This window comes from Megascapheus bottae, chromosome 26 (genome assembly GCF_031878675.1).
Source record: "Megascapheus bottae isolate mThoBot1 chromosome 26, mThoBot2.hap1, whole genome shotgun sequence".
Lineage (NCBI taxonomy): Eukaryota > Metazoa > Chordata > Mammalia > Rodentia > Geomyidae > Megascapheus > Megascapheus bottae.
Genome location: NC_143534.1, coordinates 16,761,879 through 16,775,819, shown reverse-complemented (window position 1 = coordinate 16,775,819; position 13,941 = coordinate 16,761,879). Strand labels below are relative to the sequence as shown.

The 13,941-nt window shown below is 41.5% G+C and overlaps 1 protein-coding gene across 1 annotated transcript in view; it reads right to left on the bottom strand.

The window, feature by feature from the left end:
• Kiaa1217 (KIAA1217 ortholog) overlaps positions 1–13,941 on the bottom strand; it is a 241,203-nt gene that overhangs the window by 71,442 nt on the left and 155,820 nt on the right. The window contains exons 4-5 of the mRNA XM_090319023.1: positions 10,177–10,375; positions 6,047–6,140 (exon numbers count right to left, since the gene is read on the bottom strand). Of these exons, the coding sequence (XP_090175149.1) occupies positions 6,047–6,140; positions 10,177–10,375 (293 nt within the window). The remainder of the gene's footprint in view (positions 1–6,046; positions 6,141–10,176; positions 10,376–13,941) is intronic.

Below are 13,941 nucleotides of genomic sequence, written 5' to 3'. Positions count from 1 at the left end.
GGGTAACTACAATGCAGGCAGGAAAGAGAAGCAGGCTAAGGGGAGAAGGGGGAAAGAAAGGGAAGAGCTGTGGAAGTTCCAAGCAGGAACTGGGGTGATGTTTGGAGAAAAGAGGGGGGCTAGGGAAGGTGCAGTGGAGCTGGAGGAAATGGGGCATATGGACATGAAGAGATGACCCAGGGAGACGAGGATGGAGACAGAAATGGGAAAAGACTGGAGTGGCCCCAGCAGGTCCAGAGTTCTGATGGCTTTGAATTCAGCCCACATCCAATTAACCACGTGCAAGTGAATCAAGATGATAAGAACTCTTCTCTTATGATGTGCTTGTGAGAATCCATTGAGAGAAAATACATTCAAAATGCTTAGTGACATGCCTGGATCAAAGTAAGCACATTGTGAGTTTAGTGGTGAATCACAGGAGTGAAGGGAATACAACAGCCAAAGACCATGAGAACGTTAGATTCCAGTGACCTCTGAAACATTCATCCTTATGGGACTCACTTGTTCTCCATTTCTACGGAAGAACACTGCCCCATGAAAGAACTCAGTTCTACAGCCACCCCAGATACATGTACTAAATGGACACATTTATATCCTTCTCCCACTCTCCCCCCTTTTTCCCTCTCACTCTTCTTTCTTCTCTCTCCCCTGTCCCAGTATAGTCAGGAAAAAAACATAATAGAACAAATAAAATATAAAAGATGTCATGAAATAGATACACCCAGTGCTGAGAAGCAAATATTACTAAAAGACACTTTGGGTCTCTATATCCTACCAAGGAATCTTAAAACTTGCAAAACTGAAACGGAAATATTCAAGGAAGAGCGGGTATGCTGCATACAAAGAACCAGGATAAAGTGGGCTCCCATCTGACATCCAGGACAAAGAACTCAGATCTTCCACCTGACACCTGCTAGCTGTGCAAACTTGGGAAAGACCTCCTCTTCTGCTTTAGCTTTTCCATGTGCGAAAATGGAGTCAGCACCCCTATTATGCAGTGCTGGTTAACTTAAATAATATGTAAAACACTTGAGCATATTACCTTATATCAAGAACAACATGGGATAGAACAAATGCTATTTATATCCTGACAGATTCTGCATAGACATTAATAGAGTTCCCATTGAATTACTACAGTTCTACACATTACAAAAAATAAAGTCAACTAGCTGGAATGTGCAAGAAGAGGAAGAAAAAGAGGCCAGGAACAAAGCCAACACACAAAATACACTCCATAAATGCCTGCGCCCTTGCTGTGGGTGGCCCACAGATTTAATTCTAAGCTTTAGAGTAGTAACACAAAGAGGGAAAATGATCACTTACAACATTCAAAGTGTCCATAGGATTAAAAATAAACCAGGAGAAGCACAACTATTTCTGGGGATGAGAGCAGAGGGATATTTTTATGGTGGTCCTCATTAATGACGGAAACTGGGTAATAAACATTCGTGGCACAGTCCTGATAGTATTCCATGTAACTGGTCTGACCAGTGTTTCTATACAGTATAATTTATGATTCACCACTGTTAAGGGGAGGGGGGGGGACGGGGAGATGGTCAGGGCCTCTGAGGAGCTTACAGAACAAGATATAGAACTTACATAGACAAGATATAAACGTAACAAACTATTACAGCTTGGGGGGGGGGGTGTGAAACGCAACCCCAAGGGGGAAGATTCAGTCTGGCAGAGCATTCAGGAAAGCTCTGGGGCATAAGCAGTCATTTATTTTAGTCATTTATTTTAGAAGACCACTGGAAAGCAGCCACTGCTTCAGGTATTAAGAAAATAATTTAAGATGCAGGGCCAATTTTGTGTTCTAAATGCAAGTCTGGTAGTTGTCTTTGTAAAAACAAACAAAAAAAAACAGCCATTGGAGTGATTTTATACAAATGAAAATCACGAGACGCTCAAAAACAACGTCAACAGAAAATCTTGGAACTTAATCTCAAAGTACACAGAAGGCAAAGAAGCCTGCAAACTATGAAAAAGTGATCGGGTTTGGAGAGTAGGATGTTACCATGTCCTATCATGAGCCATGAAATGGAATGGATCACTTTTGAGTGGTACATAATTTATGAATTCATACACATACATAACCTATGCAAAAGATTCTGTCCCATATGGTGAGTTATGTCCCTTGAGAAGTGAATTGTCAAGACTACTATTCTGATGTAACGATACAAAAAGCAAGTGATTAAATTAGATTAGGGTGAGTGGCATTCAAGTGTATGAAATCAGGAGTTGGGCATGCTCAGTTCCAGTGAATCATCACAAGTGTCTTTAGCTATAGGAACCTCAAAAATGCTCAGCTAGATGCTAAAGAGTAACACATGTTTTCCCACCATGCATAAATTCCATGCACACTCTGAGGCCTATAACCTCAGAGTTAATATTTTAGTCTATCGTGCTTCCTGGGGGCACCATTCTATCCCAAATAGATGCCTGTAAATTTCAGATGCACATTCTTAACACTGCTTCTCATGCCAAGGCAAAACAGTACTTCACAGCTTAAAGAGAATCTCAAAGGCCACCGCAAGAGTCCTTGTATTACGGGTGTTCTATCTCTCTGGTCAAACTAATGCCATGTACATATCCATGGGTAACGAGTGGGCTGCAGAGATAGCCATCCCAGACTGTCTGGAAGCTGGTGAATGAAGTCTGATGACACCAGGGGCAGGACCACAGAGATGGATGCATGGGAGTGGTTACCATGTAATTTCCTCATGGCCAAGTTCACATCACAAACATATGGGAAGAGAACGGAGCTGCTCTAAACGCATCATGCAGCTTGGTTTAGTCTACAACAATTGATCCTAGCTGTTCCCTTTTCAGCATCTCACCATGAGCAATGAGCTACAGCCAGAGTGCAACACCAACCTCCCTTCCTTTCATGGTGATGCAAGCACATGCAGGGAGAAAGAGAAAAAATTCCAACTTCCAGAGCCGAGGTGAGGCTGAAGGAATTCAATGGCTTTAACTTTGAGAAATCTGAACAGGGGTCAAGTTCCAAACTGTAAATATAATGGCAGTATCTACAAGGTTTGCTTCCTATATTTTCATTTCTAAGTAGCTTTCACTGCTGCTTGGATGATGAACATTTATTGTCCCTTTGTTGGGGGACAGTAGGTATTTTTTCACACAATCTATTTCCTTTATGAGTTAAAGCAGAAGTGCTTTGCGGATATCCATAGCTACATTTTAATAGGCTTTGTGCATATGGTTAATATTTGATGCTTTGGGTTCTCCTAGCAGGTCTTTATGTAAGAACCCCATGTGCCTAAGAGTTAAAACAGTTATCCTTCCCTACCACAAGCAAGACTCTAAAAGAAAATAGAGGGAGGCCTGTCTGGGAATGGCTTTACATAATAGAAACAACTCAGGGCATGTCCAGGTCAAAGGCTAGATATAAAGACAGGTTTTTTTTTTTAAAGAAGCAAAAACAAGACATCTATGGAGACAAAGACTCATGAGTGTCACAAAAGAAAAACAAAGCATCCACACAGGGCACAGGATCTCATAGCATCCACCGCACTTCATGACTAGCATAGGTCCCTGTCTTCACATGGCTCTGGTTTACATTTAAAGCAGAACTCACTAAAAGCAAACCTCAAAATCCTAGGGTTTCTAAAGTAGCAACATGGCTTTCCATTCTAATCACATTCAATTCTAGACATACAAAAGCAGATGAGGAAGGAAGAGACCTTTCTTCCCTAACTGTACATTCTGCTTCCACTAAACATGACTCACATTAGAATCCAGAATTAAACAAAACTTCCTCTGGCCTATTTGTTTCAGCAGAGCTTTTGTCCTCTGCTTTGGTTCCAAACTCATATACTCCATGTGGAAGGTGGAGTTCTGGTTCCCAAAGACATGTACATCCTAATTCCATGAACCACAAGGATATTATGTGGGAAAGAAAGATTAAGGTTGCTAATCTTAAAACAGGACGATTTTTTTTTCTGGAATATTGAGGAGGCCCACTGTAATTCTAAGAGACTTGAAAAAGTAGACAGAATGCAGGCTGTGGGGGCTCATGCCTACTATCCTAGCTTCTCAGGAGGCTGAGATCTGAGCACTGGGGTTCAAAACCAGCCTAGGAAGTAAAGACCAAAGACAGTGAGACTCATCTCCAATTAACCACTGGAAAACCGGAAGTGGTGCTGTGACTCAAGGGGTAGGACTGTAGCTCAGGAACAAGTGCCCAGGCCCAGAATCTAAGCTCCATGACTAACCAAAAAAAAAAAAAGTAGACAGCACTACTTGGGAGGTGGAGATTGTGGGGGATTGAGGTTATCAAGGTTCAAAGTCAGCTAGAGAAAATAAGTTTTTGAGATTCCATTTCAACCAGTGGCTGGGTACATTGTGTATACCTATCATCACTAGCAACATGGGGAAGACTAAATGGGGGCTATTCTCCCAGACTTAAAGGGAGACCTCATCCCAAAAATGAATAGTACAAAACAAGGAATGAAGGCATGGCTAAAGCAGTAGAGTGCCTGCTTGGAATGCATCAGGCCCAGAGCTCAATCTCCAGCGCCACAAAACAAGACACCCAAAAGATATCAGAGGATTAGAAACATAACAATGCAAACAATTGGGAAGGATGTTATTTTGCTGGGTCTAAAGATGGAAGAAAGGGGTTACAAATCAAAGTGGTAATTTCTGGATGGTCTAGAAAATATTTAGAGGAAATAGATTCTTTCAAGAGCCTTCAAAAAAGACCACAGCTCTGTGGATCACCATATATTTTGAACCCGTAAGAGGCTATCATTCTAGACATTCTAGAGCTGTAGGATGTGCATTATGATATTGTGTATGTGTGTGCATGTGCATGCAGCAGTCCTGTATCTTGAACTCTTGCCTTGACTTCTTTGCTGAAGGCTAGCACTCTACCAAAATATTGATTCATGGGCTTTCCTGCCTGGGTTGACTTCAATCCTCAGATCTCAGCTTCCTGGGTGGTTAGAATTATAGGCAAGAGCAAAGAGCACCTGGCCAATTTATGGTGTTTTGCAAATTTGTCATAATTTGTTCTAGCAACAATAGGAAACTAATATACACTATCAGGAAAGAGAGGAACTTCACATAGGAATAATATTACTACTCTAGGATGGAGGCATGCTAGGGAAACCCATTCATAAATTCTTTTTGTTGAACTCTAGTATCCAGCTGAAGGCTAATAAAGTAGCTCAGTTAGTATGCACCTGAGAAATAATCTTTTATTTTTCCTGCCCATTTTTACTTCAGAAGATCGTATCATTATTGTTAGAAATGTAATTCCTTTTCAGTAGACTTGTATTGATGAGATCCTAAAATTGACTTAAAGTTTCCCTGTGCCTTTTCCTCCAAATATTCTCTAGCATTGTGAATGTTTATCTATCTAATCTCCTGCTATGATCCAAATCTAGCGAATTTTAGGTCCCAGATCCTTCCGGATCAGGGAAGATCCGATAACCTATAGTACAGTACTACCACAAAGAAGCCTGAGTCAGAAGGAAACTGATTACATGGGAACACCAGGCTATGGAAAAACGGTAAGAGCAGGGACTGATTTTCCATGAAATTTGTTTACTCTTTTGAGTTTTGTTTCTCTAAGGCAAAAAAAAAACCTTGCAAGAGTCTCTAGTAAGTCAATGCAGCTTTCTATGAGAAGATTTTCACCATGTTTTTGGAGTGAGATTCTGTCTAAGCCCTGGGTTTACAGTGTGAGGGTAGAACCCCGTTGTGGAGTGTCTAGCACGTGGAGGCGGGGAAGGGATATTCCCTCTAGCATTATCAAAGCAGGTAAATAAATAATGAAAAATAAACTTCCTGCTTAAAGATGAGTTAGGCTGTAATCATTTCCATTCCAATCCCTTTACCCCAATGCCCAGGAAATCGTATTTCTCTATCAAATAATAAACTATGTGCCACCATCCAAGACAAGTGGTTAAGAACCTGGCAAATCCGGTAGAGGGGTATGACTGCATTTGAAGTAGGAATAAGAAGCAAAGAGAGATTGATCAAATAAATAAAGTTAAAAAATTCAGCGGCAATGCTTACTTACCCTCAGGTCTCCATTCAGGGTCTGTGACATGTGATTAAAGGCGTGCGAAGGGTCCTTGTTGTACACTTTGAGGAGCGATCTGTCTTGGATGTTCCTAAAATCAAAAACATCAATAACTATGGCAGACGAGAGGAGCCCAACTTGGCTCATTTCCCCAACCTGTCCTAACGGATCAGGTAGAAGCATGAACACACAATTCTACGGTTGTCTACCACAAGCCAGACAAAAAGCTCTTTCACCGTAAAACAGGCAGATATAAATGAGCAGCGGGGGGAAAGGAAAAATAACTTTAGCTCTGCGTTCCTTGTCTGCTTCCTGGGGAAGACAGAATTTTTTTCAAGGTAGCTGTCCACCCAAAAAGAACAGTGAAAAGGAAGTGTTTCAAGCTTTTCAGGGTGGGAAACTAACATTTCCCAAAGCAATAAAGCTCCAACAGGTACATTCAAAGAGAATCAGTTAATATTTAAGTGTTTGATTTACTTTGCCCAAACACCTGGTTTGCTCCTTATCTAATGAAAACACACCCCAAATTCCTTTTTTTAAAAAAATTCTTGCAAACTTGTTTGGTGAAGGCAACAATACATATACAGTCTAGAAAAGGAAAGAACGACAGAGATCAAACTACTAACTTCACAGTGCCTTTATTTTCTTGCACAGTGGGCATTTAAAATATTTCACTATGTACAAACTGAATTACAGGACAAAAGGAAAAGCACAAATTCTTTTCTCCTTTTCATCTAAGTTCAGAGAGCCAACAAGCTCAGAGAGCAGAAGAGAAAAGATAGAAGTCCTGTTCCTCACTCAAAGCCTACCTTAAAATTCTTTAAGAGTGCCACAATGTCCATGAAGTCCCGAACCTCCACATTGGTTTCTTCCAAGCAGGCTGGGCAAGCTAGGAAGACTGTGGGTAGAAAGGCAAACCCCTTCTTCTAGGTATAGCCACACCTTTCAGTGGGCTCTTCACAATCATGGAACTTAAGGTGCTGTTTTGGCTTCAAATGAAGTGGAGGATTCTTGAGCTACTCTGCTGTGTCTTCTTTTAAATATCTGCCAGTCGTTGCTTTGAAGCAATGACTAGTCCCAGCTTGTATGGGTGCTCCACGCTTGAAGTGGCTCATTAGAAGTCTGTTTGAGGGGAGCCCACAGTTCTCACTATTAAAAGAGGCTGGGCTAAAAGGGGGGAGAGGGGAGTCCAGGACTCCAGACTGGGGACTCACTAAAGGAGTGAACCTTTTGGTGGCGTAAGTCATGGTGACAATGTAAAGACACTACAAACCTCCCTTAAGCCACTGAAAGGACTTACTGTGATCATAAAGGTATTTAACGTGCATGAGCTTGGCTTATGATTAATTTGGAAACATGTTTGTCCCAAAGGAACTACCAGCAAAAGGCCACATTGCACATTTAGTTCAACAATGTTTACAACATAGTATTCTACTCTGAATACTTTGCATCATTTCCTGAAAGAAAATATGCACAGTCCAATGCAAAGATGAAACAGACCCATGGCTAGTCAACAGACTCTCAATTCAAAAACACTGAAGATGTGAAAGGAAATTTAATTTGTGTCCGAAGTTAAAAAAAACTAATGGCATTGTCTTCAGGAAATCTAACATGGTACTTTTTTTTTATCTTATATAAGATGCTTGTGAAATTTCTCCCACCATTCAAATAAAATATGATTTAAACATCTTATCTATTTGAAAAAAGAGTGAGAAAGATATTTGGACACACACATATATATGTGATCATTTAGCTTGTAAATGTTATGCCCATTGCAAGTAAAAGCATTTTCTCCATTTTTAGGTGACATTTTTTGTACATTAAGAAATAGAAAAGTTGAAGACAAATTTATAAATCATTTTACAGAAGATTTTTTTTCTCCATCATGGGACTTGAACTTACTGTTGGGGTGCTGTCCTTGAGCTCTTCTGCCTAAGGCTAGCACTCCACCACTCTGAGCCACAACCCCACCTCTGCCCCTGCTTTTTTGAGTGGTTAATTGGGCATAAGAGTCTCTTGGGGACCTTTCTGCTCAGGCTGGCTTCAAATCGCGACCCTCAGATCGCTAGGATTATAGGCACCTAGCTCTACATAAGATATTTTTAAGAGTCAGGCCTCACTAGTATTTCATGCCTATAATTGTAATTACTCAGAAGGCTGGGATCTGAGGATCAAGGTTCGAAGCCAGCAAGGGCAGGATGCATGTGAATCTTTGAGAGCAAAACAGCTCCGGGCAGTACCAGGCCTTGAGCTCAAGAACCAGGACCAGTGCATGTGGGCACACATGCCTGCACACACAGTAGGAGCTATCACAAGATCAATAAGATTATCATTTTTGCAGATATGCCATATTTATGTTCATATTTAAAGCAATCCCCTTCTCTCAACAGACAGGATGGCTGCTTGTATCAATTTAATTTAATTAACTGGGTTTCCACTGGCTTCTTCCATTTTGCTCTCCTCCTATCTATGATTATTTCTGACATTGCCAAGGAATGCAAAGAGGAAGTCAAATACCCTCTGAGGCTTGGGAAAGGCTCTGGCAACATAAAATCTTTGCATAGGCTCCAGGATAGACACAGAGGTCAACTGCCCCAACAACCATTTCAGCCCGGCTCCCCAGAATCCAAAGCCAATCCACTCAGTTCCATACTTATTATTATTCCTGTCTCTCCATGCCTCTAACTGCAAATGCAGAAATATAAAATGGCTGAGAAATGGCATAACCGTATAAGAAGATTACATAGGATTAGAGTATTGCACACATACTCTTCAAACATAAAGTGGTTCTTTTAGTTTATGCTGAGGAAATTCAAAAAACTTGGTGACAGCATTGTTAATAATTCATTTCACAAACAAGCATCCATTTTCTGATGCTCATGAATATTTAAACCTATGTTTAAAAAGCAAGGAGGTTGTATAACAGATGTAGCACCCGTACCTAAGGGCGAGTATCAAACTCTGAAAGCTCTAAATTACTCACAGTACTTGGCACATGTCGCCATGCGTCACCTGTCATCATTGTTATCTGTTTCCACTCATTATCCTCTGGAGGCATATATTTTTAAATAGCATTCATTATTTCCATCACGTGAAGAGATAGGAGAACCTGCAACCCTCCACAGGGCAGGGATCCTGAAAACTCAAGCCCTACCGCACTGTGAGCCTGGTTAAGAATCCAGACCACCAAGTTTGGGGCTGGGTTGGGCTTTTAATTGGCCTTGTGCCCTTGACTCAGACCCCTGACTTTGATCCATCCAAGTTTCTAGTTCCATAAAATGAAAGGATTGGGTGAGTCACTAAATAATCTTTTTTGAGTGTTCGAAGACGTGAAGTAGAAGCTATACTAGTCACTGCTTGTGTTGTCTGGCTTGAACAAACAAATGGGTCCCTTCTGGTTTATAGACAGTGCTAATGCAGTCCCTGACCTATAGGTCTTTTGTTGACCTATCATTTGCAATCCCAGGAGTCCATTTAGCCCAGTTTTGTTTTTGTTTTTCTTTAGCCCAGTTTTAGAGTGTATTCACATTGGGGTCCTGGAGAGAACACTTTCTTGGTAGGTGACCCTTGAGTAATAAACAACTCCTTAAGAAATGAATGGGAAGAATGTTTCTGTCCTTGTTGGGCCATAATATACAGTCACTGTCTTTATTCTTTTGTGGTAGGTGTAAATAATAACGAAGTAGGATAAATCACCTAAACCATCTACAGGCTGTGGCTTAGAGCAAATGAGCACTTGGGAAAGGCTGTTTCCAAATGTTATCTAGTCTTTCTATAACCTCTCCATTTGTTTTCCTTAACTTACAGATAAAATAGTGGGCAGAATACTTCCTAAAGTTCTGTTCAGATCTGAACACATCTGTCCTCATCTCTGCAAATGATGTCTTATAACCAAGCTCTGGAAAGCCAGATAGTGAATCTGAACTTGGGAGACTACTTTGCTAATGATTATGGCTGCACCTTGTTCACTGGGAAGCAGAGAAATCAGGATTCTAAGGGACCAAACCCCAGCAATCCCCCAAACACTCAAAATCTAATATGGTAGAGAAATCTTAACAAGCAAACAAACAACTTTTAAATGCAGCATGGAGACCCAAACCAAAACAAACAAAAAAGAACCGACTTACCTGACATCATTTAACTCATAATAAACATTCCGACTTTCATCTTTGATGTAAATGGCCACGCTGGGCGACTCCAGCATTTTCATGGTGAGCTGTTGTGGGAAGGCACTTACAAAGAGAGCACGGATGGTGTCTGCGCTTGTGATCTCATTCGGCATCCTGAGCTGCTTTGTTTCATCTCCATACTGGAGATAGAGAACCCCTGCAGAGGGAAGGGACAGAGTGATCAGACAGGACATGAAGTAGGAGGAGCAGGAGGAGGCCACTTCTAGCCTGCTGCAGTGGCACACACTTGAGACTAGCAACAGGGACAGCTGTTTGGAATTTCCAAAGAATGCATGATCTGATGATGACCCAAGGCACACTTTCCTTGTCTGGAGTTCAGGCAGGTGTTAAAGAGGCTAATTTTCTGCTGTGTTAAACCCCAAACAACCAAGAGCAGCACAAAGCAAGAGGCAGCATTGAATGGGCTCAGAAGGTATACTTTAGCGTTCTTATCCCATGGAGTGCCCCCCCCACCCACCCCTGCTTCATTGACTTGGACCTAGCCATTAGGGCAGTGACAGTGTGCAGAACTTGTCTTTGTAGTCCATTTAGAAACATTTTAAGTGGAAATGCTGTCTTATTTCCATGGTTTTAATATGCAACTATTGAAAGCTTTTTACCCATATTAAACTCTCTGCAAACTCTGACATCCTAACTTTTTACAAAGAACATGGAAAAATTCAATTACACATGAAAAACACAAGCACCAAAACACATGTGAGAGTTCCAAGGGATGTGCTTCATAGCATGCCATATTTTATCTTCTTGCTGTCCCTGAGCTTTTTTGTTTGAGGTTAGCACCCTACCACTTGAGCCACAGCTCCACTCCCAGCTTTTTATTTATTTCCTTCCTTCCTTCCTTCCTTCCTTCCTTCCTTCCTTCCTTCCTTCCTTCCTTCCTTCCTTCCTTCGTGTGTGTGTGTGTGTGTGTGTGTGTGTGTGTGTGTGTGTGTGTTTAATTGGAGGTAAGGGCCTCTGTGCCTTGGCTAGGTTTGAACTACAATTCTCAGATCTGAACCTCCTGAGTTGCAAGGATTACAGGCTTGAGCCACCAGTGCCCAGATCACATTTCTTCATATTTAAAGTGCAGTCCCTTCCCACATCAGGTCTGGGTTTGGCCAAGAAGCCTGTTCTGGACACTGAGATAATGCAAGTGTGGTGAAAATAGCACTTGCAGCCATGCATACTGGAACTTATCTTGGCAAGCCAAGTCTTGGGATGTCTCCTCACAGAACCCAAGTTTGGGGAGCCCAACGTAGGGAATTAGGGAGGCTACCTGGAGAAAGGACTCTGCCCTGAATATCTTCTACCCCACCACTGGATGAATATCTTTGGAATGGATGTCCAAGGCCAGGTGAGCTACTGCAGTGGATGCCACACAGACCAGAAAGAGAAGCTCCTCTGATTTCTGCTTCCTGCTAGCACACACTATTACACAAATAAACAATTTGATGATTGTAAGTCACCGAGTTTCTGATTCCCTGGAAAAGATAGATTTGGGTAACAAAAATCAGGAAAAAAAACAGGCATTTTCTGAAAAATATTGCAAGCATTTTCATCTTCCTAACACCTCATACTGAAGTCCATGAAATCCCATATTGAAAAGGTTCGTAAGATGCCCAATGTTCTCAGACTTATCACTGAGGCCTGGTTGATGATTTGAAAAACAGAAGGCTCTACAAATCCCAGATTGGAAAATCATTTAGAAAGGACTCAGTGTCAGAAAATGTCTAGCTTTTTCAGCAGCAACCAGGAACCAGAACAAATTAGAGCAAGAAGCTGGGTGCAGTGGCTTACTCCTATAATCCTAGCTACTTGGGAGGTGAAGATAATGAGGATCAAGTTGAGGCCAGCTCAGGTAAAATGTTCATGCCCATCTTAACAAAAAATGCTGGGCACAGTAAAGTCTGTCACTGCAGCCTGTGGAAGTGATAAGAAGGAGAGTGGTGTAGGCTCCCAGGCTACAGGTTAAAAGCCCTACCTGAAAAATAACTGAAGTAAAAAAGGGGTGGGGTGTGTGAGTGTGTGTGTGTGTGTGTGTGTGTGTGTGTGTGTATGTGTGTGTGTGTGTCAAGCAGTAGAGTGACTGTCTAGCAAGTAGGAGGCCAAGTTCAAACCACAATACAGCCATCCTCCAGAAAAACAAAATGAAACTATACAAAACAACAATAAGAACAAAAACCCTACAAAAACAGACAAAAATCAGAAGAAAATATTTCTTCATCTCTATACATATTCAGAATATTGATCAAGTCCCTATCATGCAATTTTCTCTGACTACTTGACCAAAAACATCAACCCCTATCTCTCTATCAATTTTGTTATTCTTCAGCCATGTGTCCCTACCATTTTCCACTATATATTTCATATATTAATTATTGATGTTATTTACTATCAGTCTTTCTTACTAAAATGCAAGTTTAATGAGATCAGGGATTTCTCTAAAATGTGCTTTTCTTGTTACACACACACACACACACACACACACACACACACACACACACATGCACGTCTGTGAGGTAGTAAATTGTCAATAAATATTTGTTGAGTTGACAGATAAACTTATTCATCCATTCAAAGGGATTACAGATAGTGTGTATGTGTGTGTGAATGTCTTTCTAAGCTCTAAGCATTTTCTAGAGGATTTAAATGCACGAGTAGCCTGGCCTTTGATTCATTGCAGAGCAGCTGTTTCCTTGACCAGTTCTCTCTTTTCACATCAAGCCTAAGAACTCATATTTCCCCTCTAGTTAGTCTTCAGCCTCCTCAGGGAGAGAGTTTTCCAGAAGGTCCATGTGGTTACATGTTTCTCAGTCAGGGAAAATCTTTCAAGCCTGTTGGATCAGAGATTGTGCAACATTTTGCCCCAAATGAGAGGTGTGGTAACTGTCTTGGGGGATTGTAAATGTCACCCCCAAAGGCCCAAACCATTCTTGGTCTGGGCTGCAACCATGTCTGGGGCGTGACCGCTGCAGAAGAGCCACGTATGGCCTCGTTCCAGTTCAATATCATACCCTCGCTCCCTCAAGGGCCTGGTTTTCATCCCCACATCTGTGTTCTGTACGTGCATGTGCTTGAAATAGAATTTTGTAGGCTCTTGAGTGAAAAAAAATGGGCCTAAACTCCAGTTCCCTCAGGTCTGGGTGGTGCAGCTGCCAGCTGGGTGCACAAGTCCAGTCACAGATTGTGAAGATCTGGAGAGTAGGGGAAGAGGCCTTCTCAAACAGAGGACAGCAGCCTTTTATCTTTGATTCTAGAAAGGCATTTAAAAATGCTTCAACTCAGAAAAAAAATTCTCTTACAGATGATGGCATTTTGTTTGGCATGGTGGTCAATCAAGTGAATCAATATAGTTTTAGAGATTCGGCAAATGCAGCATCCATTCCCACACCCTGAGTTAGTGCTGCCGACTGCAGGTTTTCAGATGTCTGAAGGGCTCCAGGATATAAACTCCCATTTTATTTAAGAAAAGAACTACAAAACCTGTTTCCAGGAAATGTGCAATGTGTCAGAAGCAGAGTGTGTATTTCATTCATGCATAGCTACATCAAGATGTTTCTGTGGCACCATTTCACTCATTGAGACACAGGAATTCAGAAGGACAACATAACTTGTTTGAAAGTTATTGCTAGCAACCAGGACATATATCCCATTATGTCTAGCCACAAAACGTATGGAGTCTCTCGGTGCATTTGGCTCTGAAACTCTGCATTTAGTCTTGTC